The sequence below is a fragment of the Gorilla gorilla genome, chromosome 15 (assembly GCF_029281585.2).
Source record: "Gorilla gorilla gorilla isolate KB3781 chromosome 15, NHGRI_mGorGor1-v2.1_pri, whole genome shotgun sequence".
In the NCBI taxonomy this organism is placed as follows: domain Eukaryota; kingdom Metazoa; phylum Chordata; class Mammalia; order Primates; family Hominidae; genus Gorilla; species Gorilla gorilla.
The window spans coordinates 108,751,228-108,777,440 of record NC_073239.2 but is presented as its reverse complement, the minus strand read 5'-3'; the positions used below and the strand labels follow the sequence as shown (position 1 = coordinate 108,777,440).

Sequence of the window (26,213 nt, the reverse complement as noted above, 5' to 3'; positions counted from 1 at the left end):
TTCATTTATTCAACAAACTGTCGAGTGCCTTCTGTGTCAAGTGCTATGCTGTGTGCTCAGGAAATACAGGTGGAAGTCATCATTCCTGCCCATTGGTAACTCACTTGGAATGCATCTAGAGGGAAGTGGGAAAAGAAGCCAGTAATCACAGCTATGATGTAGGCACCATGATAGAGATACAGATGGATTGTGGTGGTTATGCTGGGAAATGGCACCTAATTGAGTCAGGAATGGGTGTTGTGGGGTTTCATTGTCTAGAAGAGGTGGTATCTTGGTTGGATGAACATGATTTTGCTAGTTGATACCTGTAAGAGAAAGGTAGAGGGAATGGTGTGTGCAAATTTGACAGTTTATGGAACTGCAATTCCTTCAGTAGGTCAAAAAGGTGTGATGGAAATACTGGGAGATAAGGCTGGAGAGGTAGGCTTGGGCTGAGTCACAAAGCACTTCTAAACTGCACTAAATAAAGAATGAACAGGGGTTTAGAGTAGGAATTATGCGATTTGTCTCTATCAAATGAAAGAATTGATACACACAGTAATATCTAAGCAGCCATGTTATCCATATTGATCAGTCTATTTTTCTCCTTAGATCGGCCTCAAATAATATAAAATTGCTAAATTAAAAGACAAACAAAAACCCGTTCATAGTATTTTGAGGGAAGAGATTAGAAATAAGAAATTAGAAATAAGAGCACAAAGAAAGGTGTACAATATCCTCCATTCAGGTAGCCTTGCCTCAGATAGAACAGGAAGGAGGCCCATTTCAAGGAAAACAAAGGAATTGGCTTCATGATTTTACAAGAACTGTATCTGTCAATAGAGAGGATTCTTCTAGGAAAATGTTTTAAGATGGACTAGGGAAGAAAACTAGGAACAATTAGGAGAGCTCCTGCTCTTGGTACTTCTGCATCAGTGAAGAGTTTGTTAAAGTTGTTCACTTAAGGAACCAAGCATCAGCTCACTTCAATTAGTAGTTATTGAGCATTCATTCCTCCTTCATTCATTCAGCACATTTCAATGACACTTTTGTGCCCTGCACTAAGTCAGGTGCTGCAAGGAAGTAAAAGTTATGGTCCTGCCCTTGAGAAGATTCAACTAACACATGAATCTAGTGATTTCTAACCAAGGATGTGCTCTCCTTAGGTATCAAGGGAAGCTAGGCACTGTGGCTCATGCCTGTAATTCCAGCACTTTGGGAGGCTGAGGCATGAGGATTGCTTGAAGCCAGGAGTTTCAGACCAGCCTGGACAGCAAAGCATGAACCTGTCTCTATAAAAACATTTAAAAATTTAGCCAGGCGTGGTGGTATGTGCCTGTAGTCCCAGCACACTTGGGAGGCTGAGGTGGGAGGATGGCTGGAGCCCAGGAGTTTGAGACAGCAGTGAGCTATGATTGTGCCACTGCAATCCAGTCTGGGCAACAGTGAGAGCCTGTCCAAAAAAAAAAAAAAAAAAAAAAAAAGGAACAAATGAGAGAGAGACAGAATGAATATTAGTCTAAAACGCCTTGGAGTTCAAAGTTCAGATTCAAATCTTGACTGTATGTTTGGGCAACCACTAACTGGTTGTCTGACCTTTAAATATTTTCAACTGCAAAATGAAGATAATAACAGCTACATTGCAATTTCCAGGATTAGATGAGATGACTCATGAAAGTTTTGTGTGAACAGTGCAGAACTTTGCAAACATTGGTGATACATTATTAAATGTGAACGTACTAGGAGTTGAAAGCAGTGGTTTTCAAAGTGTTTGTTGAAACACTAATGCCCAAGATTGGAAACAGGCCTTTCTCAAGAAAAGAGTTCTATGGTCAAACACATTTGGGAGATGCAGGATTAAAGAAAGTAAAACATGGTTCTTATGCCTGTAAAATGCTAGTATGCATTGTGAATCTCAAGGAAAACAAGCATTTTGTGTCTCTCTCCCCCACATTAATGTGATCTGGTGATCTACCCCTACTCCCACTCCAGCATCTCTAGGACCTTGAGATGGACAGAACTCACTCTGGGAAAGACTGCTCTCCAGAAAGAAAAGTACGAACCTTTCTTTCAATTTTACAGTCCCACCACCCAGGCCGGCACCGTGGCTCAATGCTTGTAATCCCAGCACTTTGGGAGGCAGAGGTGGGAGGATCACATGAGTCCAGGAGTTCAAGACTAGCCAGGGCCATATAATAAGACTTCATCTCTACAAAAAATTAAAAAATTAGCCTGGCATGCTGGCTCGCGCCTGTATTCCCAGCTACTTGGGGGAGGGGCTGAGGTGGGAGGATCACTTCAGCCCCGAAGGTCGAGGCTGCACTGAGCCACGGGCGCACCACTGCACTCCAGCCTGGGCGACAGACCCTCTGTCAAAACAAAACAAACAAAAAATGCTAAGCCATTCTTCATCAGACAGTCTAGGAAACTCATTTCCAAGCAGTGTTGAGATTTCCACCAAGGAAGCCCAGAGAAAAGGGCCAGGCCCCCCGCTTTACCAGGGTTAGAGGGGATCCCTCATAGAATCGGGGGTGTGAGGTGCTGTGGTGGATACATTTAATATTCTTTCCAAGACACCCATTGATGGCAAGGCAGTAGCAGATAGAAAGCAACAAAAGCGAAGAGAGCAGGGCTGATCCTCAAAAACTTTATAAATTAGACTTTTTATAAAAACTCTAAAAGTCAAGTAACAACATGACTACTCCGCTTCTAAGTAAAGTGTGCATAAACATCTCCCGCCAGAAAGACTGCCCCTGCCTCCCCAAGTCAGAGAAGTTTCCTCAGGCCCATAGCTTCCCCTCTCTCCCCCTCCTACCGCTTGTCTCCCTTCTTCTCCCAAAACACACCCCACACCTGGCGGCATTTTACACCTTCCGAGGAAGCGGCTGCCAAGCGTGGAGTCGCGGAGGACGCAGGCGCAGCGCGGCTCAGGTACGCGGGAGGCCCCGCCCCTCCTCGCCCAGCCCTTCTGCGCCACTCCACTCCCCGCCCTGCCTCGCCCCGCCCCGCCTTGCCTCGCCTCGCCCCTTAGCGCCCGTCCCGAGGGGCGGGGCGGCCCTGGTGGGTGGTGTGGGAGTGGGTATGGGGAGGGAAGTGGAGGGCAGGGGGTAAGTGACAGGGTCGGGGAGGCCCTGGGAAAGGCGGGACCTCGAGGCGCGGCCGCGCGAGGTGACCGGAGTCACAGTTCCCGCAGGCGGCGACAGCAGAGCGCCCACTGCCTCCAGCAGGTAACCGGCCGCGGCCGCGCGGCGCCGCCTCAGCGCGGGCGTGGGACGTGGAGACCCGGAGGAAGGCGGCGGGACCCGGGCGGGGAAAGGCGCGGCGTGGCTCAGGTGCGCTTCTCCCAGCTGGCAGCTCGCTCAGGGCTGTTGGGGGCGCCTGTGAGGGCGTCCCCGCCTTGCGGGCTGGCGATGAGTGTCAGTTCTGTCTCTTTTGTCTTTAACTTTCTTTAAAATGGGGCCGTGGTGGGGCCCAGGGGCTGTTCCCACGTCTCCTCAGCGACGCCTGGGTCGCGGGGGCCTGAGAGAGCTTTAGGCCCCGCGACAGCTGGAAGCGCGGTGGTCTGGAGGGCACCTGGGGTGGGCGACGGGGCAAGGCTGGGTCCCCGCTGTCCAGGTGGGCGGCTCTGCCTAGGGGGACCCGTGACCGGGGACGGTGGAAACCCCAGCCCAGGCGGGGACGGCCGCGCGCCGGGCGCCCGGCTCCCTGCTCCGTGCTCGGGCTTCCGACGGCGCGTCCAGGTGGTTTCTGGGCTCTGGGGAAAGAGAAGCGAATTTCCTTTCCCTGGCGCGGTCTGATGAGAAGAACTTCGCAGAGGGTTTTTACCTGTGATGTTTCTGAAACTTTGTGAAGTGGCGAAAGGGTGTTAAAAGTGTCCCTTTACTGTGGTGTTTGCAAACCACAATCTACCCAGCTAGGTTTTAGATTTGACTTCTATTTCTTCCAGGTTTTCCTTTGCTATGGTTTTCTTTAGAGGAAGATACTGTGGATGAACTGTGGGCTATAGTGCACACCGATAGACATCTGGGTATAGACAAGATAGATGCCAAGCCAAAACCATTGATTTCTTTAGAACATTTAAAATACAGCATATAAAAGGATTGCCTTTGTAACTGAAATATTATTCTAGTTTTCCCTTTAGGTAGGCAGTTAATAGAAATTTGTTTTCCCTGATTAATATTGTAAAACATAGCCTGGAAAATATTGAGAATTAGCAACAACAACAAAATCCTATTTGCCAGTTTCATATTTTGATGTGTAACTTCAGCATGGTTAAAAATTGCTTTTTCTGGAAGGAGGGGATAATGTTGCTTGCCTTTGAGAGCTGGGATATTTGCTTTTTATCATCTCTCTTGTATTTTGTAATTTTTGCTAATGAATATGAGGTACCTTCATAACTGAGGAAGAGGCCATAATACAAATTTATTCTTCGTTTAACCCTTCATGAAAAATTTAAGTATATCTTGTATTTTATTGACTTCATTTGAATTATAATTGTGCATTTACGAATAAAACTAATATTGAGAGATTAATTCAGGTGGAGAGAAAATGAGTTTGAGATTCTGGCGGGACATCTGGCATCGCTGTCTAGTGGATATATACCAATAGATATATTGGTATCAGGTTTTCTGAAGTCAAGATCAGACTTACAAATGTTGGAAGCAGCAGTGGATTTGTGGTGGTTAATCCTGTAAGGGTGTAAGAAATCATTCAAGTAAGTATAGTGTAAGAAGAGGCCAAGACCAAGGATGGGGAACACCAGCATTAAGCGATGGGTAGAGACAGCCAAGGAGTCTGAGGAAGAGCATCAGGAAAGGAGGAAATCTAGGAGGCAGTGGTCTCATAGAAGCCAGGAGAGGAGAGTTTTAACAAGGAGAGAAGTCTGTCTGGGAGTCAAGAACTGATTACGTGCCTATTGTCTTTGGAAGTTAGGATGGGGGCTTTAACCTCAGCAGACATAATTTAAGTACAGTGTAAGGGTAGAAGCCAAGTTTGAATGAATCTGAGGAGAGAATAGTGATTCTGCACTCAAGTAAATGTGAGTTTAGAATCCGTATTTTGAAAAACAAAGCTTAGAAGGAGAGGGGATCCATTGATTAGGGAGATGATTAAAAAAAGAAAAGAAAAGAAAAAAGAGACAAATAAGGATGATAGACTACCTTTGTGTTATCCATAATAATTACAAATTTTAAAAACGAAGTGCATCATTTCATAACGTTGTTCCTCTCTCATGGTTAAGTAGCAGAAGCTGAGAGCAAGAAGCTGAGCATATTGGAAAGAACTATTCGTGGTAAAGTAGTTATGCCCCGCCCCATCCAAATTATGAACACAATTTTAGTGGTATTTTGTTTGGTGTATTGAGTTCAGGTGTTATAGGTGTTTAAGTCACGCATATAAACTGTGTTGGACTCTATTTTACCTGAGTTCCAATATGTTGATGTTCTCAACTTGCTTTTAAGTTATGCGGTTCTTTTATGTATGTCCCAATGGTTCTTCTAAAAATCTTATGTAGAAATCAGGTGTTGGGACTAAATCAGAATCTGTGAGGCATACATCATTTAGGGCCTTTGCTTCAATTATTATTATGCATTCAGGGGAAAAAGCTCTTAGATTAAAATTTCTGTATAATGAGTTTCACTTCAGTCTTCGTTGAAAGTTTGATTTTTTTTTGTTGCTCAAGAGTTCAGACAAATCATTTTATGAGTATTTTCCTTAGGAATATGAAAAGAATAGTTAAAATGGAAAAGGCTGGCAACCAAGTGTTGATGAGGATGTGGAGCAACTGGAAGTCTCATAATCTGCTGGTGGAAGTGTAAATTGGTGTAGTCATTTTGGAAAACTTTTTGGCATTGTCTGCGAAAGTAAAACATATGCATAAGCTATGCCCAAACATATACTCAATAAAATTCTAGAAAATGCAAACTAATGTGATGGAAAAACACATCAGTGGTTACTTGGGGGTAGGGGAAAGAGAAAGTAAGGAGGGACGGATCCAAAAGGGGTATGAGGAAACTTTAGGGGATGATGGATATATTCATTTTCTTGATGAGATGATGCTTCTACCAATGTGTGTGTATGTATTTATATGTATGTATGTCACTCATTTAATTATACATTTTAAATATGTGAAATTTATTGTAGGTAAATTATACCTCAGTAAAGCTTTAAAACAGATTAAATAAAAATAAAGAATAGAAGAAAGGCACATCATTTAAGTATATTTACCTCCTTCAAATACTATAGTTATTTCAGGGTAATATAATTATGGCTAATTTTTATTTTATTCATATAGTTTTCTGAATTTTTAATGTTTTGTACCACAACCATGTATTTATTTACTTCTTAAATGAGAAATTATTTCATATGTGCAAAATAGTACTTTTGACACATCTACAGATTCAGAGAATACAAATAAAATAAATAGCCCCGTGCCTATGTATTGCTCAAGAAATAATACATAACCAACATTTTTTGAAGCCAACTTGTGTATTCTCCCTGATTATATCTTTTTCTTTCCACTCTCCTTGATTCTCTATATGGTTTACCACATGTCTATGCATTCCAAACACTGTGTTGTTTAGTCTACTTTGGAACTCTGTATAAATGATATTCTACTATGTGATTCCTATGGCTTTGCTTTTGCACATTCTGTGAGATTCCTTCATGCTGATGTGTTATAGTTTGTTCACTTTTTATTGCCATGCATAATTTCATTGTGTGACTTTACCATTCTTTATCCATTATCCTGTGGATGGATATTTAGGATGTTTTCAGTCTTTTTTTTTTTTTTTTTTGCTTTTAAATTTAATTTTTACTTTTTTCCATTAAAATCTGTTTTTAAGTGACCCTTCTAACTCATGTCTCTTTGTGTTCATGGTTTTAAAAACCTTCAGTTTTGCTGGAAAACACCGGATTGTTTTATAAAGTGGCCGTACCAGTTTATAGCCTCACAAGCGGGATGTAAGTGTTCATTTTGTTCCCTTTTTCAGCAACATGTGAGACATTTCTACATTTGTAATTACCTGAATTTTTTTTCTTTTAGACAATCGGGTGAGAAATGGTATCCCATTGGGGGTTTAATTTAAATTTCCTTAATTACTGATGATGTTGAACCTTTCATTGTTTATGTTCTGTGGGTGTTTATGTCTTTGGCCATTTTGTTGTTGTTTTTTTACTTTAAAACATAGATTTTTTTTTTTTTTTTGAGACAGAGTTTTACTCTTATTGCCCATGCTGGAGTGCAATGGCATGATCCTGGCTCACTGCAACTTCCGCCTCCCGGGTTCAAGCGATTCTCCTGTCTCAGCCTCCTGAGTAGCTGGGATTATAGGTGCATGCCGCCATGCCTGGCTAATTTTTTGTATTTTTAGTAGAGACGGGTTTTTACCATGTTGGCCAGGCTGGTCTCGAACTCCTGACCTCAGGTGATCCACCTGCCTCAGTCTCCCAAAGTGCTGGGATTACAGGCAAGAGCCATTGCACTCGGTCTAAAAATGGATTTCTGTAATAGAAGCTCTTTATATATTCTGGATGTGAATCCCTTGTCAGTTATGCACGTGGCACATTTCTTTTTCTCCAAGTGAGCAGCCTGTCTTTTACTTTCTTTATAGTGTCTTTTGATTAACACATTTTGTATATAGTTGAATATAGTTGACTCTGTCAACTTTTTCTTTTATGGTTTGTGCTTTTGGCATCTTGTTTAACAAATCTTTACCTTCCCTGAGATTATAAAAATATAGTCTGATATTTTCTACTAAAAGCAGGGGGGTATATGGGAAATCTCTGTACCTTCTCAATTTTACTGTGATTCTAAAACTACTCTAAAAAAGAAAATCTATTTAAAAAGTTGCCTTTCATATTTGTGTCCTTAATCCATGTAGAACTGATTTTTGTATGGTGTGAAGTGGGGGTCCAGTTTCTTTTTTTCCCATATGGCTAATCAGTTTTTCCCAGCATTATAGAACTGAATATTCTGGTTTTCATTTCAGTGATCTACAAGTATCATAGATCAAGTTTCCATACATGTGTGGTCGTTTCCAAGCTACTCTTTCTAAAACAGATCTGTTTGTGTATCCTTACCACAGTCTTATTTACTTTAGCTCTTTAAAGAACCTTGATACTTGAGAGAACAAGTTATCCACCCATGCTTCTTTTAAATTAGACTGCTCCTCAAATTAATGTTTTTTTTCTTTTTAAAAAGTAATAAAATGTGTTATTTAATTCTTAAATATCTACTGTAATCACCTGAAGTCATAAATAATACTGAAGCTACTCTAATGTAGACTATATCAGGCTGCAAATCCTTTCCTAACTTACTAGAATTAATTTTAACTTGAAAAATAAATATAGGATTTGCATTTTGGGAACAGTGTAAGTTGAGGTATTGGACAACCTTAGCTGAGAACAGCTAAGAATGCTGTATTTAAAAAAACAATTCAAAAGATAGGAATTAACATGCCAAAATCTAAGGGAAAGCTGAACGTATGAGAGACTAAAGGAGGCTTTAAGTCTTACTTGCCTTGAGAGCATTTGCTAAACAGGGGAAACTTGATGCATTTGAATAGGAACTTGGTATATTTGCATGTCACCAAGGATAGTTGGAAGTCAGCCCAGGGCTCATTCAGTGTAGGCTAAGAGGCTAATTCTGGGACCACAAAGGGCTGTGATGTCCCGAGAAAGGCGAAAAACTCACTCTACCTCCTTGAAGGGAGTGCAAGGAAAGTTGTCTTGATGCCAGGTAAAACAAGAAAGGAAAAAAATCCTGCCCTTGGGAAGTTGTGACCACCAAACAGACCATGGGGAGAAGTTTTATATTACCTTGGTGGTCAAAAATATTTCAAGATGTAAATTTAAAAATCATTTCTTTTTTGAGATACTAACATACCATAAAATTCACCCCTTTAAAATGTACAATTCAGTGGGGTTTTTTTTTTTGTATATTCATGAAGCTGTGCAACTATCACTATATAATTCTAGAACACTCTTGTCACCCTCCTAAAAAAACCTTGTACCCATTAGCAGCCATTCCCCATTTGCCTCTTCCTTCTCAGTCACTGGCAACCACTAATCTGTTTTCCATTTCTGTGGATTTGCCTATTCTGGCCATTTCATGTGAATGGAATCACACAATATGTGGTCTTTTATGTCTCACTTCTTTCTTAGCATAATGTTTTCAAGATTTATCTGTGTTGTAGTGTGAATCAGTACTTCATTTGTTTTTATGGTTGAATAGTATTCCATCATATGGCTGTATACCACATTTTGTTTTCTCATTCATCAATTGATGGACATTTGGATTTGTTTCTACTTTTTGGCCATGATGAATACTGCTGCTGTGAACATCTGTGTAAAACGTTTTTGTGTGGAAATATGTTTTCTATGCTCATAGGTATATTTACCTAGGATTGGAATTCCTGGGTCATATGGTAACTCTGTGTGAAGTGTTTGAGGAATTGCCAAAGTGTTTTCCAAAACAGCTGCACCATTTTACATTCTCATAAGCAATTTATGAGGGTTCCAGTTTCTCTACAGCCACACCAACACTTATTTTTTGTCTGTCTTTTTGATTAGTGTGTGTGAAGTGGTATCTCATTATGGTTTTGATTTGCATTTTCCTAATGATCAGTGGCATTGAGCGCTTCTTAATGTGTTTATTGGCCATTTGTCTGTCTTCTTTGCAGGAATGTCTAATTCCTTTGTCCATTTTAGAATTGGGTTATTTGTCAATGCATGAATTGAAAATGGTCTGGTAAACAAATGCAGATATTCTCTGGAGTATACTTTCATTTTTAGCTTAAAAAGTTCTACCAGTAAAGTTTCATGGTCAATGAATAATTCATTGTCAAAGATAACCAGCTGTACAAGGAAGTAGGACATCCTGAGCAAGAATTGGCAGAATGATAGAAACTCGAAATAAACCTACAAAAGCTTGAAAAACCAGTCATAGATCATTAAGATAACTATACTGGGCTGAATTTAAATAAATAAAAGACAGATTTAAAGATATGTTCAGAGATCAGGAGTCTAAAAAGTGACAGAGCTACACAGCAGGTTGAAAAAAGAACTAAATGTAATTTCTACTAATGAAAAATGCAGTAATAAAAACTCAAAACTCATCTTTCAGCTTAACTACTAATTAGGAAATTAGATGTACTCCACAAAGAGATTGAATGAACTGGAAGATAGAATAAATCATTCAGAATGTAACTCAAAGAGACAGAAATGGAAAATATAAAAGAGGTGAAGAGACATGGAAATTAGAGTGATCAGAGTGAGGAATTATAGTGAGAAAGTCTAATAAATTAGAATTTCTGCAAGAAAAGAAAGAGAAAAGAAATGGGCAAAAACAATATTTAAAGAGATAATGAATGAGAATTTTTCAGTACTGAGGAAAGACACCAATCCATATATTCAAGAATCTCAATGAATTTCCAGCAAGAAAAAGTACACACTTAGAAACATCACAGTGAAATGAAGAAAACCAAAGGCAAAGAGAAAAATCTTAACATTACTTTAGGGCCTAGACAAAAGATTTTTTTTTTTTTTTTCAAAAGAACAGTGGTTATGCTAGCAGCTGACTTCTTTATAACAATGGTGGGACAGAAGACAATGGAATAAGATATTTTTGTCTTAAAGAAAATAGCTTATAATTTAGAATTCATAACCAGAGGAAATATCTTTAAGAATGAGAGTAATACAGGGTGATGATCAATGGTTGCTAACACTGTTAAAAAATAAAAGCTGAACATTATGTACCTACAACCTATGGAGTAGTCTTACTAAAAATAAAAAGTCAAACCTAAAAATCTGTATTAAGTTATAGATTGAACTATAATTTTACAGAAAAATAGACAGAGATTTGCTGAATGACACCATGGGAATGCAATCAGCAAAATCCTATTATGATGAACTCTATTGGGTAAGAGACCTGGTTTCAGCATCAGAATACTTACAAGGAAACTTGTAGATTAAAGGAGATTTAAGAAATATTTAAACCTATTTCACTCAAATAAGCTATAAAAAATTATAGGAAAATTGGGGAAATGTGAATACTAATGTGAGGAAATTATAGATTTTTCTGAAAGTGTGATGGTACTGTAGTTGCATTAAAAAAGAGATATACAATATAAATATAAACATATAAATGTAAAGTTATATTTGGTATTAGATGTTCTTCAATATTGTCTTTTAGAGATACATACTGAAATATTAGAGATGCATACTGAAATATTTACAGATAAAATTATATCTTGATTTTTGTTTTCAAAATTTCTGGAAGTGGGAGGATATTTTGGAAAAAAGTTTGACTATGAGTTGATAATAATTAAAGCTAGATAATGTGTCTGGATTTATTTTATATTTGCTATACTTTTGTATATTATTGATACTTTTCACAAAAAACTATAAAAATCAGGGACGTTTTCAGATCAGCAACAACAGAGGGTTTTCTACCAACATACCTTCACTAAAGTAAATCATAAAGGATGTTAGCAAGAAGAATGTGATTGTACATGAATAGTTGGTGATGCAAGAAAGAATGAAATGGAAGGAATGTAAGAAGGAATGAAGTGGAAAGTAATTGGTGAAATATGTTTGTAAATACAAATGAACACTAATTTTACAAAAGAATAATAATGTTTTGTGGGGTTTTAACAAGATAGAATCAAAATATGTGCAATGATGACATCATGCCTAAGTCACACATGGATTGATTGGCATGTAAAGGAGCTAAAAGTCTTTAATAGTCCTTTTACTATGCAACAGGAGAATATAAAAGGACTAACTTTAGACTTTGACATGTTAAGTGTGCGTATTAAAACAACCAGAGTGACTATTTAAAGAAAAGGAAATTGAGTTTATAAAATTCATAGTATACAGAATAATGGCCTCGCAAAGATTACCATGTCCTAATTCCCAGAACCTGTGAATGTTACCTCACATGGAAAAAGTGACTTTACAGATGTGATTTAGGATTTTGAGATGGGGAGATTATCTTGGATTATGGAGTATCCAGGTTGGCCTAATGTAATTGCAAGAGTGTTTATAAATGAAAGAGAGATTGTAGGAGATTCAGAGTTAGAGAAGATGTAACAATGGTAGCAGGGGTCAGAGAGACTGGAAGATGCTGTCTTGTTGGCTTTGAAGTGGAGGAAGGGGCCATGAGCCAAGGAATGCAGGTTTCTTCTAGAAACTGGAAAAGGCAAAGGAATGGAATTTCCCATAGAGCCTCCAGAAGTAATGCAGCCCTGCCAACACCTTGATTTTAGCTCAGTGAAACCCATTTCAGACTTCAAACTTCCAGAACTGTAAGATAGTAAGTTTATTTAAAGCCATTAAATTTGTGGTAATTTGTTACAACAGCAATAGGAAAGTAATACAATATCCAAGCTATTGGAGGGAAAAAAATGAAGATCATAAACACTCAGTCAATCCAAGGAAGGATGAAAGGAAAGAAAAAGAAACAGAGAACAAGTAGGACAAATAGAAAGCCCAGGATAAAATATAGGTTTAAATTCATATATATATCAGCCAGTTATCTTAAATATAAATGGAATAAATATTACAGTCAAAAGACAAAGATTGTTTATCTGGACTAAAACACTAACTAAATGCTATTTATAAGAGACATATCTAAAACATGAGGAGACAGAAAGGTTGGTAAACAAATGGAAACAGTAAACAGAAAAAGATATTCCATACGAATGCTTTCTAAAAGAAAGCTGCATAGCTATAACTATCAGACAAAATTGTTTTCAGGGTAAAAGCATTTCTAGAAATTAAAAAGTTACCATAATGATAAGAGATTTAAATCACCAATATGTTAAAACAGTTTTAAATCTTTATGACTGGACTAAATACAGTTAAAATACAAATAAATACAAAGATTGTCAGAGTGGATAGTAGAACACAATCTAACTACATACTACTTATAAAAGACACCTTGAGCATAACACAGAAAGGTTGAAAAGAAAATGATGGAAAGAAGATATAACATGCAAATATTAACTGAAAGAAATTCTAGTTATATCAGACAAGCCAACATTAAGGCTTCTAGAAGTATTACTAAAGATCTAAAGGGAGATTAATAAATTTATATGTACCTCATAAATTAGAATAAAAATATGTGAAACAAATCTGATAGAACTAAAAGGAGAAATAGATATATCCACAGTCATAGTTCGAGTTTTCTTTTTAGATGCATCTCTTTTTGTACTATATAAAACAAGCAGAAAAAAAAATCAATAGAGATACATATTTTTTTCCTGCTTTTTTTTTTTTTTCAGACAGAGTCTCACCCTGTCACCCAGGCTGTAGTGCAGTGATGCGATCACGGCTTTACACAGCCTCCACTTCTTGAGCTGAAGTGATCCTCCCACCTCAGCTTCCCGTGTAACTGGAACTACAGGTATGCACTACTATGCCTGGCTAATTTTTAAATTTTTTGTAGAGATAGGGGTCTCCCTGTATTGTACAGGCTGGTCTTGAACTCCTGGACTCAGATGATCCTCCTGCTTCGGCCCCCACAAAATACTGGGATTTACAGGCATGAGGCACTATGCCCTGCCAAGATACAGAAGATTTTAACATGACCAACGAATTTGATTTAGTGATGTACATGGAACATTGCACTGCAAAGTTGCAAATGTACATGGAACATTTATTAAAATTGATGATATACTATGAATATCATTGATCGTATACAATTTCTCTGATGACAGTGGAATTCAGCTACAAATCAATATCAATAAGATAGCCAGGAAATCTAAATTAAAGAAAAACAAAAGAATAAGGCAGATGGAGAACTGAAATAGGGCTTTGTTATTAATAAAGCTAATATAGATATGGCATGTATCTGCAGGCAAGTAGGTTTTCTAATACAGACAAATCTTTCTCAAAGAAACTAGAGACAGCAAGAAGAAGCATTCCTACCCTAACGTAGTTCAAAGGTGCAGAAGTAAAAAAGAGAATGGTGTGTTTCTAGCACATCAGGTAGTTATATTTTGAAGCTTGGTATTTGCAGAAGGAAGTAATGGAAGATGAGCAAGAGAAGGGTCACATATTGTATTTAGCAGAATAAATTTTATCCTGAAAGTGATAGAGAGATATAGCATTACTTAAAGTAGATGAAGGACCTTAGCAGCACAGTGGGAGGATAAAAAGAATTTGAAAGGCAAACCTATTAGCTGGCTCTCTGTAATTTGGGGTATCATAACATCTGAATCAAAATAGTCAAATTGAGAATAGAAAGGAAGGTGTGAAAATTACAAGGATGGCCAGGCGCGGTGGCTCACACCTGTAATCCCAGCACTTTGGGAGGCCAAGGCGGGTGGATCACGAGGTTAGGAGTTCAAGACCAACCTGGCCAAGATGGTGAAACCCTGTCTCTACTAAAAATACAAAAATTAGCCGGGCATGGTAGCGGGTGCCTGTAATCCCAGCTACTCGGGAGGCTAAGGCAGGGAATTGCTTGAATCCGGAGGCGGAGGTTGCAGTGAGCCAAGATCGCACCACTGCACTCCAGCCTGGATGACAGAGCGAGACTCCATCTCAAAAAAAAAAAAAAAAAAAAAGAAAAGAAAAAGAAAAAGAAAAGTACAAGGATTAAGGGGCTCTACTCAACAGAATTCTAGCCCTTGCCTATTTCACAGTTCACCTGCTAACTACTCTTTCGGTTGCTTAGTACCTTGCAAAATAATGCAAAGTGGGTACAACTCAAGATTTTTGCAATTTCTGGAATGCTCCACCATCAAGAACTTTGCTAGCTGATCCTTTCTTGTGTTTATGTTCCAGCTGGATTGTTACCTCCTCAGAGAAGTCTTTTCTGATTATACAAAGTTAACATTCGTTCCTTTTGAATCCTGGTTAATTTTCCTCATTGGATTGAATGTATCATGTGTTTGTTTATTTTTCTGTTTATCTCCCTCCTCTGTTGTAAGCTCTCTAAAAGCTTGTCTGTCTTGTTCACTATTTTGTCTTCAGTGCCTAGCAAATTGCCTAGTACATAGTAGATGCTCAATAAATGCTTGTAAGTGAATGGATGAATTGGATGTGTGGATTTTGGGAGCAGAAGGACTCAAGAATGGCACTTGTATTTCTGGCTTAGTTAATTAGCTGGATAGTGGCACTGTAGTAGGAAATACCAGAGGAAAAGCAGGTTTGCAGGGGAAAGTCGTGATGATGTACTGTCCTTTATTTGTGAGAATACCATAGGCAGGCTGTTCCTAGACTATGTCAGACCAGCAGAGGTAAATAAGCCCTTTGGGAACCTCAAAGGGGAGTGATATTAAAAGTATTTTAACAACTTGTCGTGCGTAAGCACTGACTGTAATATTGGAGCAGAGTCATGGAGGCCCCTGCTTTTTCAGACATTTACCTCAGGGGTGCCTAGGGAGGAGTTGAAGTGACTAGGGTGTTTATAGCTTTTATCTATTGATATGGAAGTATTTAAGTCTTTTTACAATCTGTCCTCATACTAGAATGTTCTAGCTAAATGTCCCCATATCATTCCTGGCATTGGGTAAAGTGCCTAGCATGAATCAGATCGGTTGTAAGTGGGATCTGATGATAATAAATATAATAATGATGCTGCTGATGACAGCAAACATTTATTCTTAAAACAGCCCTACCACTAGTTTTATACTTTATGTGCATTACTTTGGTTGATCATCACAATAGCCCTAAGAAGTGTTTTGTTGTTGTTGTTGTTGTTGTTTTTGTTTTTTAATTGATGAAGAAGTTGAAGGTTAAAAAGGTTAAGTAACAGATTTAAGGTCATATAGCTAATAAGTGAAAGTTACAGGATTGGAACGTAGGCAATATACTTTTAACCATTTATATTTGTTTCTCCTTGTTGCTAAAAAAGCAAACATGTGGCTATATAGATAGCCAGCACATAGTCTGTTAACCTGACTGGTCCTGCCCTTCTACCCATACGCTACCTAAAGCAATGTGGTGTGTTAGAAATAAGTTGTGAAGCTTAGGGTTTGGTTCTAAACCTAACATTATCTAGTTGCTTGACTCATTATTTTCTTTGGGTAAAATTAGAAGGACTTTGATAAAATGATTTCTTTTTTTCTTTTCTTTTTTTTTTTTTGAGATGGAATTTTGCTCTTGTTGCCCAGTCTGGAGTGCAATGGCGTGATCTCGGCTCACTGCAACCTCCGCCTCCCGGGTTCAAGCGGTTCTCCTGCCTCAGCCTCCTGAGTAGCTGGGATTACAGGCATGTGCCACCATGCCCAACTAATTTTTTATTTTTAGTAGAGATGGGGTTTCTCCATGTTGGTCAGGCTGGTCTCGAACTCCCGACCTTAGGTGATCCACCTGCCTTGGCCTCCCAAAGTGCTGGGACTACATGCATGAGCCACCATGCCTGGCCCCTGATAAAATGATTTCTAAGCCTTCTGCTCTGCTAATGTTTTTGAGGCCTCTTTTTCTGTTAAATGTTCCATAATTCTACTTATGTATTATTTTTTCAGGTTTATTGAGGTCTAATTGATATGTAGTAAGTTACATATACTTGAAATCTATAATTTGATGTTTTCATGTTTTCATATATGTATGTACCTATGAAACCATCACCACAATCAAGATAATGAGTATAGGCTCGGCGTGGTGGCTCATGCCTGTAATCCCAGCACTTTGGGAGGCTGAAGCAGGCGGATCACGAGGTCAGGAGATCGAGACCATCCTGGCTAACACGGTGAAACCCCGTCTCTACTAAAAAATACAAAAAATTAGCCATGCGTGGTGGTGGGCACCTGTAGTCCCAGCTACTTGGGAGGCTAAGGCAGGAGAATGGCGTGAACCCAGAAGGCAGAGCTTACAGTGAGCAGAGATCGCGCGACTGCACTCCAGCCTGGGTGACAGAGCGAGACACTGTCTCAAAAAAAACAAAAACAAAAACAGATAATGAGTATATTACCCCCCCTCCAAAGTTTCCTCCTGCCCCACCAAGTCCTTCCTTTCTGTCCGTCTCTGTGCTTCATCTCCCCACTCCTCACTGTCCCGAGGCAGCCTCTGATCTACTTTTTGTTACTACTGATTAATTTCCATTTTCTACAATTTTATATAAATTGAATCATGCAGTGGAGTTCAGCTACAAATCAGTATTAATAAGATAGCTAGAAAAGCCAAATTAAAGACAAAATAAGAAGAACTGAAATATGGCTTTGTTATTAATAAAGCAAATGCAAGAGAATATGGCACATATCTGTATGACACATACTCTTTTTGTTGGCATTCTTTTGCCCAGCATAATTATTTTGGGATTCATCCATGTTGTTGCATGTTTAACCAGCTTACTTCTTTATTTCTGAGTAGTGTTCCATTGAGCCACAGTTTGTTTTCTAAATGGATTAATCTGTTGATAGATACTTGATAGTTTTCAGTTTTTGGCTATTTTGAATAGAGCTGCTATGAACACCAGTGTACAAGTCTTTGTGTAAACATGTGATTGCTTTTTTCTTAAGTAAATATGTAGTAATGGCATGTCTGGATCATGTAGCAGGTATATGTTCGACTTTAGAAACTTGTCAAACTGTTTTCTAAAGTGGTCATGCCATTTTACAGTCCCACCAGTAGAATAGGAGAGTACTACTTGTCACATATCATAAATATTTGGAATGGTCAATCTTTGTAATTTTATCCTTTTTAATCAATGTGTATTGTTGTCTTTTTATAGTTTTAATTTGCATTTTCCTAATCACTAACGGTGTTGAGCGTGTTTTCATGTGCTTTTTGGCCACTTGTAGATTTTTTTGGAGAAGTGTCTTTTCAAATCTTTTGCCTATTTTTTAATTGGGTTATTTTTCTTTTTATTATTAAGTTGTAATAGTTTTTTATATATGCTGGATATAATCCATATTTTATTGGATGTGTGATATGCAAATATCTTCTCTCAGTCTCCGAGTGGTCTTTTCACTTTGTTAATGGTGTCTTTTAAAGCACAAAGTTTTTAATTTCAATTAAATCTAGTACATCAAATTTTTCTTTGATCATGTGTGCTTTTGGTGTTGTGTCTAAGAAATTACTGCCTAACCCAAGTTTACAAAGATTTACTCCTATGTTTTCTTCTAAGAGTTTTGAAATTTTAACTCTTACATATAGGTGCGTAATCAGTTTTGAGTTAGTTTTTGTATATGGTGGGAGGCAGGGATCCAATTTTTTTTTTTGGTGGGAAGGGCATGTGGATATAATGTGGATATAAATATTGATATTCAGTGTCCTAGCACCATTTGTTGAAAACACTATTTCTTTCCCTTTAAAATTTCTTGGCACCTTTGTTAAACATCAATTGACTATAAATGTAAGGGTGTATTTCTGGGCTCCGAATTTAATTTTATTGATTTATTTGTCTGTCCTTATACTAATATTATATTGTCCTGATGACTAGTTTTGTAGTAAATTTTGAAGTTAGTCTTTCCACTTTGTTCTTTTTTTTTTTCCCAAGATTGTTTTGGCTATTCTGCACCCTTTACGTTCCCATATGAGTTTTAGGATCAGCTTGTCAATTTCTGTAAAAAAGCTGGAAGGGATTTTGGTAGAGATTGTGTTGAATCTGTAGATCAATTTGGGGAGTATTGCCACCTTAGCAATATTAATAATATTACCATTTTAATGATATTACATCTTCCAATCCATGAACATGGGATATCTTCACAAGTATTGAGCTCTTCTTTAATATCTTTCAGTAATGTCTTGTGGTTTGCAGTGTATAAGTCTTGTACTTCATTTCTTAAAGTATTCGTATTTTAAGTTTTTAAAAATGTTATTATGAATGGAATTGTTTTCTTAATTTCATTTTTGGAGTGTTCATGGTTAGTATATAGAAATGCAATTAACTTTTGTATATTTCTCTTATATCTTGCAACCTTAGTGAACTTCTGGTAAGTTTGTTAGTGAATTTCTTAGATTTTTTTTTTTTATTTACAAGATCTTGTTGTCTGTGAATGAAGAGTGTTTTACTTCTTGATTTCCAAGATGAATGCCTTTTACAAAATATTTTTAGCCTAATTGCCTTAGCTAGAATCTCAAATATAGTGTTGAATAAAGGTAGAGAGAGTAGAAATCTTTTTTTTTTTTCCTGGCTTTAGAGGGAGACTTTCAATCTTTCAGCAGTTCCTGTGATGTTAACTATAGATTTTTTCATAGATGCTGTTTATTATGTTGAAAGATTCTCTTCTATTCTCAGTATTTTTATCACGAATATTGGATTTTGTCAAATTTTTGTATCTATTGAGATTACCCTATAGTTTTTGTCCTTTATTCTGTTAATATGATGCATTACATGAATTGATTATCAGATGTTAAACTAATCTTGCAATCCTGGGATAAATCTTGCTTGGCTATGATACATAAATCTTTTATACGTTTCTGGATTTGGCTTGCCAGTATTTCGTTGAGGATTTTGGGTGTATGTTCTCAAGGGGTATCCATCCTTTTATTTTTAACTTATTTGTATTTAAAATGTTTCTTGTAGGCAGCATATACTTGGATCATACTTCTTTATCCAGTCTGGCAATTTCTGCCTTTTAATTGGCATATTTTAAAGTATTCACACTTGTGATTCTTGATATAATTAAGTTCAAATCTATCATCTTGCTATTTGTTTTCTACTCATCCTATCTGTTCTTTGTTCCCCCTTTCTTTTTCTGCTTTCTTTTATTAATTGAGTATTTTAAAATTATTCCATTTTATCTCCTTTGTTGGCTTATAAGCTGTAACTCTGTTTTCTTATTTTAGTGGTTGCGTTAGGGTTTATAGTATATATCTTTAACTTTCTACAGTCAGTCCTCAAATGATATGACACCACATCACATATACTATGATTATTTACTTTTTTACTTTTATTTCTCCCCCGGCCTTTGTGCTATTGATGTAATACATTTTAGTTTTACATATGTTGCAAACCTTTTGTCTCAGTATAATTTTTTTGTCTAAGCTTTAATAAACTTGTAAAGAAATCCAAATAATAATAAATCATGTATTTATACTTGTGCACTTTATTCCTTTGTGTAGATTCATATTTCTATCAGATATTATCCTTTGGCCTGAAGGACATCATTTAACACTTCTTGTGGTGTAGCTCTGTTGGTAATATGTTCTTTCAACTTTTGTATGTCTGAAGAAGTCTTTATGTCACCTACATTTTTGAAAGATTTTCTCTGAGTGTCAAATTCTAGGTTGATGGGTTTTTTTCTTTCAGTACATTAAAGATCTTGCTCTACTGTTTTTGTTTTGTTTCCATTGAGAGCTATGCTACTATCCTTTTTAATTAATTATGATTTTTTGAGACAGAGTCTCTCTCTGTCACCCAGGCTGGAGTGCAGTGGCATGATCTCAGCTTATTGCAACCTCTGCCTCCCAGATTCAAGTGATTCTTATGCCTCAGCCTCCTGAGTAGCTGGGATTACAAGCACACACCACCATGCTCAACTATATGCTGCTATTCTTAATCTTTGCTTTGATGTACATAACATGTCTTTTTTCTCTGGGTGCTTTTAAGATTTTCTCATCACTGTTTTTGAATGATGTTATTATGGCATGGTGTGCATTGGTGTAGTTTTCTTCATGTTTCCTGACCTTAGTGTTCGCGGAGGTTCTTAGATCTGTGGTTTGTAGTTATCAAGTTTGGAAAATTTTGGCTATTATTTCTTCAAATATGCCCTCCCCCCTATCCCCAGTCTTCTTTGTGGACTCCAAATACGTGTATTTTGGGTCACTTGAAATTGTCCCATGAGTCACAGATGCTTTTTATCATTTTGATGTTAGTCTTTTCTCTGTGTCTCATTTTAGTTAGTTTATCTTACTATGCCTTCAGGTTCATTAATATTTTCTTTTGCAATATCCAATCTGGTATTAATCCCATCCAGTATATTTTCCATCTCAGACATTATAGTTTTCATCTCTAGAAATTGGATTTGGGTCTTTTTAATATCGTCCACATCTCTACTTAACCTTTTGAACATATTCAGTCCAGCTATAACTGTTTTAATGTCCTCAACTGCCTTGTCTCAATTTTAGGTTGTTTCTAATTGATTGATTTTTTTTTCCTCTTCATTATGGGTTCTATATATTTTTTTGCTTCCTTGTATACCTGGTACTTTTTTTAATTGGATACCAGACATTGTGAGTTTTACCCTCTATGCTGGATATTTTTGGATTTCTGTAAATTTGCTTTGGGACACAGTTAAGTTTTGTGTAAACAATTTGATCCCTTTTCCAGTCTTGATTTGTAGGGACAAGCATCACTCCTGACCTTGGTGAATACCAGTTATGTATAGTTTTTGTAAATTTTTCTGGTGTTTTTTTCCCGCAGTCTTGTGTAGCTTCCTTTTTTTGTGTGTGTGCTGATCCGTACTCTGTTGAATACTTGAGTGGGACCCTCTGCTGATCTCCATTGTTCTCTGTATGTACCTCTTTATTCTACGGTAGTCTGTTACGCAAACTCTCGCTGCCTTATTCTCCACATACTTTCAGCTTTGTCTCTTCATTTCAGAAAATCTTCTAGGCTTTGCTTGGGTAAGTTCCCATGGCCTGGAAACTCCCTCAAGGGAGTAAGGTGGAAGGCTTAACTCATTTAGTTCCTATTTCTCAGTTCTTTGCTGTCTGATAGCCAGTGTCTTGAAAATTGCTGTTCCACATATTTTATTTGCTTTTCAGGTGGTAGGATAAATCTGTCTCTGTTACTCTATTTTGTACAAAAGTAAAATATCCATGTGTTTTTTAACTGTCTTTCCTGTAGTGTATTACTGGGTGTTCATTTTAATCAGATTTCACATTTCATTCATATAAACTTTTCTCTCTTTCTACTACCTTCCTCCATCTTCCCCAACTCATTTTGGATGACTCAAGGCCATCGATGTTGAGGACTTTTCCCCCTGAAGTAGCAGTCATTTTTAACCAATTCTACCACATTCCTGTCATGGTTAATGTTAAGTATTTGCTAACTGGTTGGGGTCAGAGATGTGGTTTGATGAATATATTCTTAGTTTTTATGGGAGATAGTTGTACTTTGTTTCCTTATCTATCAACTAGGTATTTGCTGAGTTCCAATTATATTCCCAGCATCATGTAGTGTGCTGAGTGCTAAGCAGAAAGTGAGTACAATATTGTTTTTGAACAGTTTATGTTCTAACAGGGGAGACAGAACAATATCTCATAAAATGTTAAGACAAATGTTAAACTTTTTTTTTTTAAAGACACTAGACATTTAGAGATGAGAGACTATTCGTTTGATTTGGGTGGTTACAGAGTATTTTACTCTGATATGCTGGGGCTGAACAGGGCCTTTGAAAACGCATACATTTTAAAAATGGAAATAGTCACAAGATGTAATGGAAGAGAAGATACCATTTATGATAGCCAAGCAAATTATACAGGCATACACTTAATGAGAAATCTTCAGAATTTTTATGAGAACTCTAAAAACTCCTAAAGGCATAAGCATAAACTTGAACAAATATAAAGATATACTATGTTCTGTGTAGGAAGACTCAATATTCTTAGAGATGTCAGTTTTAAAAAAATAATTTAGAAGTTTAATATGATCCTGATGAAAGTACCATCAGATTTTTCCTCCTAGGGCTAGACACATTATAAAGTTCATTTTCGAGAACAGACAAGCAAGAATAGCTAAGAAAATGCAGAAAGTGAAGAGGGGTAAAGATGACTTGTCTTGCTACATGTTATAACATGATATAAGAATTTAAGATTAAAATGATATACCATTGGTACAGGAATAGACAGAACAATTGAAGAGAATAGAAAATACACAATAAACCCAATTGCATATGGAAATTTAATGTGTACTAAAGGGAGCATCCTGTAAGTGGAGAAAATATGGAATTTTTAATATGTGGTGTTTGTGCTAATGAGATAGCGAATTGGGAAGAGGTAAGTTTGAATCCATTTCTCATACTGTGTAACAGGATGTCAGTATAGAAAATAATACTGTACTAAGTACTGGAAGAAAACATGGGTAAATTATTTTATGATTTGTATAACACACACACTTTGGCATAGCAGAAACACCATAATCAAAGTAAAAAGACAAATGACAAACCAGAAGGATGTTTGCCACTTGTATAATGGACAAAGTGTTAATCTCTCAAATATCTAAAGAGCTTCAAAAACTGAAGAAGAAAAAGACCAACAGCTTTATGAAAATGTCGGCAGGAGACAGTGAATAGAATTCATATAAACAATTACAGATTAATCTTACATGACAAGAAGCTCAACATCACTTATAATAAGAGAGATGTAAATTAAAACAACACAGTATATCATTTCTTTCCTATCACACTGGCAAAAGTCCATGGTATTAAGCATCAGTTTGACAGTGTATTTTGTTGGTAACAGAAAAAGGTACTCTTACATATTGCTATTGGGAATGCAAAATGGTGTGCTTCAGAGAGAATTTTGGCAATACAAGCAAAATTACATATATACACCTTTTGGCCGCATAGTCTTCTCTCTAGGAATCTATTGTACAGATATATACTGAGAAATATCTGAGAAATATGTGTGCACAAAGCTACTGTGGTGCTACTTCTAATAACAAAAGATGAAACAATTTAAAATTTGATCTGAATTTCAACAAAACAACTATACAAATTGAGACCATAGGGGAAATTTGAACAGTGAACAAGTAGTTGATGACATTAATTATTTTACACATGATAATACTATTATGGTTATGTTTAAAAAGAGCAACATTTTAGAAATATTTGATATGTTACCATTCATTACGGATACTGTTTGTATTAATACTTGAAATGATTCACCTTCAGCCAGTGAGAGCCCCTTGAAGTTAACTCCTAAGTCCTTTGCCACATCTTTTGGAGATCATTATTTATGTGTTTATGGATGAAATTATATGATTAGAATTTATTTCAAAATAATCCAAAGGACAGGGTATATGGGGAGGCAGAGATGAAATAAGATTTGCCATGAGTTGATGATTATTTTAATCTGAGTGATTAGGGTTTTGCTATACTTCTTCGCATATGTTTAAAACCTCCTGTGAAAAACGTATGGAGTTTAAGTAGGCATAAATGAAGACAGTGCGTTTAGAACAAAGGCACTGAGACCAAGGACAATAGGAAATTGGACATGAAGTTCTTATACAATTTAATTTCCTGGTAAATGTAAAATAGACTTCCTTTATTTGCTCTATATCTTATTTGTGGTGTCTTTTTGTGTGTATGTGATGTAGTGCTTAAGGTATACTTTTCTATTAGTATAACTCTAAAGATTAAAATAATTCATGAAGTATGCAGTTTATTTGTTTATTGGTGCCCATTATGGAGCCTTTGAATTACCAGAATAATTGATCTGGAGGAAGTGAATGTTTTCTCACACTTTTTATGGAGTGCCATGTTTTCTTTTAACTTTTGCTTGAACATAGATTTGGATAGATCAGGTGAAAGAGAAAAATTGTTTTAGTTATACTATATGTGTATTTATTAGAGTATAATAATGAATAAACTTTCCTTTAAGATACTTAGTTTCTTTCTCTATCAGCTTTTTAATTTCATCTCCATTTCTCCTAGTCTGTTTTTATTTATCCCCGTGTTCTCCTACCTCTCTAACCCTGTCTCCTTTACCACTCTTTACTTTCTTTTAAATATGCTTTTTCTTTACTTTTCAAATTGAACAAATTGTATGTATTTATTGTATACAATGTGATGTTTTGAAGTGCCTATACATTGTGAAATGATTAAATCTAGCTTACATCTGCATTACCTGACGTAGTTATTTTTGTGGAGAGAACAGTAAACATCCAGCCTTAGCATCTCTCAAGAGTACTGCAGATCTTCATTAGCTATATTCACATGGAGTACAATAGAGCTATTCAACCTATTTCTCCTATCAGAACTAATTTTGTATTCTTTGACCAATGTTCCTAAATTCACTCTGCTTCTCTATCTCAATCTTTTTCCCCTTTTCTCATCTTTCCTCCTTTTTTCAGTTTCTAACTTTCACTGTTTCTTTGAATGTTTTTTCTTTTCATCTCTTTTCTTTTACATTTTGTGTTTTCCCCTCTCCTTTTCTTACCTCTTTCTCCATCCTTCTTTTTCTTCTTTGATTTGTCTGCCCTTTTATACCTCTCATCTTGCTCTCATCTTCATTTCTCCTTCCCTCTCTCTCCGCTTCATTCTACTCTTCCCCTCTTTATTTCTTATCTCTCTCTGTGCCTCAGCTCACTCTGTCTCTCCTGCTGTCTAGTCTCCACTCTCTATTTCTAGGTTTGCCCTCGACTTTTTTTTTTTTTTGACCTTTCCCTTTTCATCTCCCTTCCCAAACATTTCTTCCTAATTCTATGTGCTCTTGTCTTAGGTTTCTTGCTGTTTTATCAGCACATGTCCTAGTTTACCTCTTTCTTTTTTCTTTGTTTTTCTGTGATTCTTCCATGTTGCTCTTCTTTTTCCACACTGTCCCTTCTCTCTCTCTCTCTCTCAAACACACCCCTCTTGTTACTCTATATCTCTTCACTCAATCTTCCATCTTATTTTTCGTGAAAGAAAATTAAGAATGGAATTTTTCTTTTTTTTTCCAGATTTTAACATTGAGATTGTTCATTTAGTAATTTTTAAACATAATTTTAATAACTTACAAATAAGTTATACAGAATTTCATATGGTTACAAAAATCTATCTTCCTCAAGTATTTTTGCTTCAGAATCCTCATTATGTCTTAGAAAGACAGATAATGTGGTTTATTTAGTAATATCTAATGGTATTAAGCATGACAAGCAGGTTAACTTGTTTTCTATTCTACCAACAGATTAATATTAAGATTGAAAGTTTGTGTCTTTTGCTGGATATTGGAAATTGAATGTAATGGCAACAGAATTTATAAAGAGTTGCTGTGGAGGATGTTTCTATGGTGAAACAGAAAAACACAACTGTGAGTTTTATTTTGACTTCAGTAACATTTATGTAGCATCTTCTTCATTTGTGGCATTTTGTAATATAAAGAATTAGGCATGTTTTCCAACTTCTTGGGGGAGGCAGAAACATAAGGCACACTAAGTAAATATTCTATAACTTCAAGTAGTCTGGAGCATAGGGGAGAGAGAGATTAATTCAACCCAGGGGATACGTAAGATATTACCATAAAGAAAATTGCATTTGCCATGGAAATCTGAATAGGATTTTAGCAAGCTGGGTGGGAAGAAGGAAGAGAAACTGAAAATTGGACATGGGCATTACAGGTGGATGAAATAGTACAGG

The 26,213-nt window shown here is 36.7% G+C and overlaps 1 protein-coding gene across 3 annotated transcripts in view; it reads left to right on the top strand.

Moving 5' to 3' along the window:
• The window catches only part of TC2N (tandem C2 domains, nuclear), an 85,226-nt gene that overhangs the window by 26,355 nt on the left and 32,658 nt on the right, over window positions 1–26,213 (top strand). Inside the window, exons 1-2 of one of the 3 annotated variants that reach the window (XM_004055584.5) lie at window positions 2,902–3,206; window positions 25,765–25,887. In XM_004055584.5, coding sequence (XP_004055632.2) covers window positions 25,821–25,887 — 67 coding nt within the window. In that variant the 5' untranslated portion in view covers window positions 2,902–3,206; window positions 25,765–25,820. Of the gene's footprint in view, window positions 1–2,901; window positions 3,312–25,764; window positions 25,888–26,213 lie in introns of those variants that run through there. The other 2 variants (XM_019010194.4, XM_055361251.2) reach the window with 2 other exon arrangements.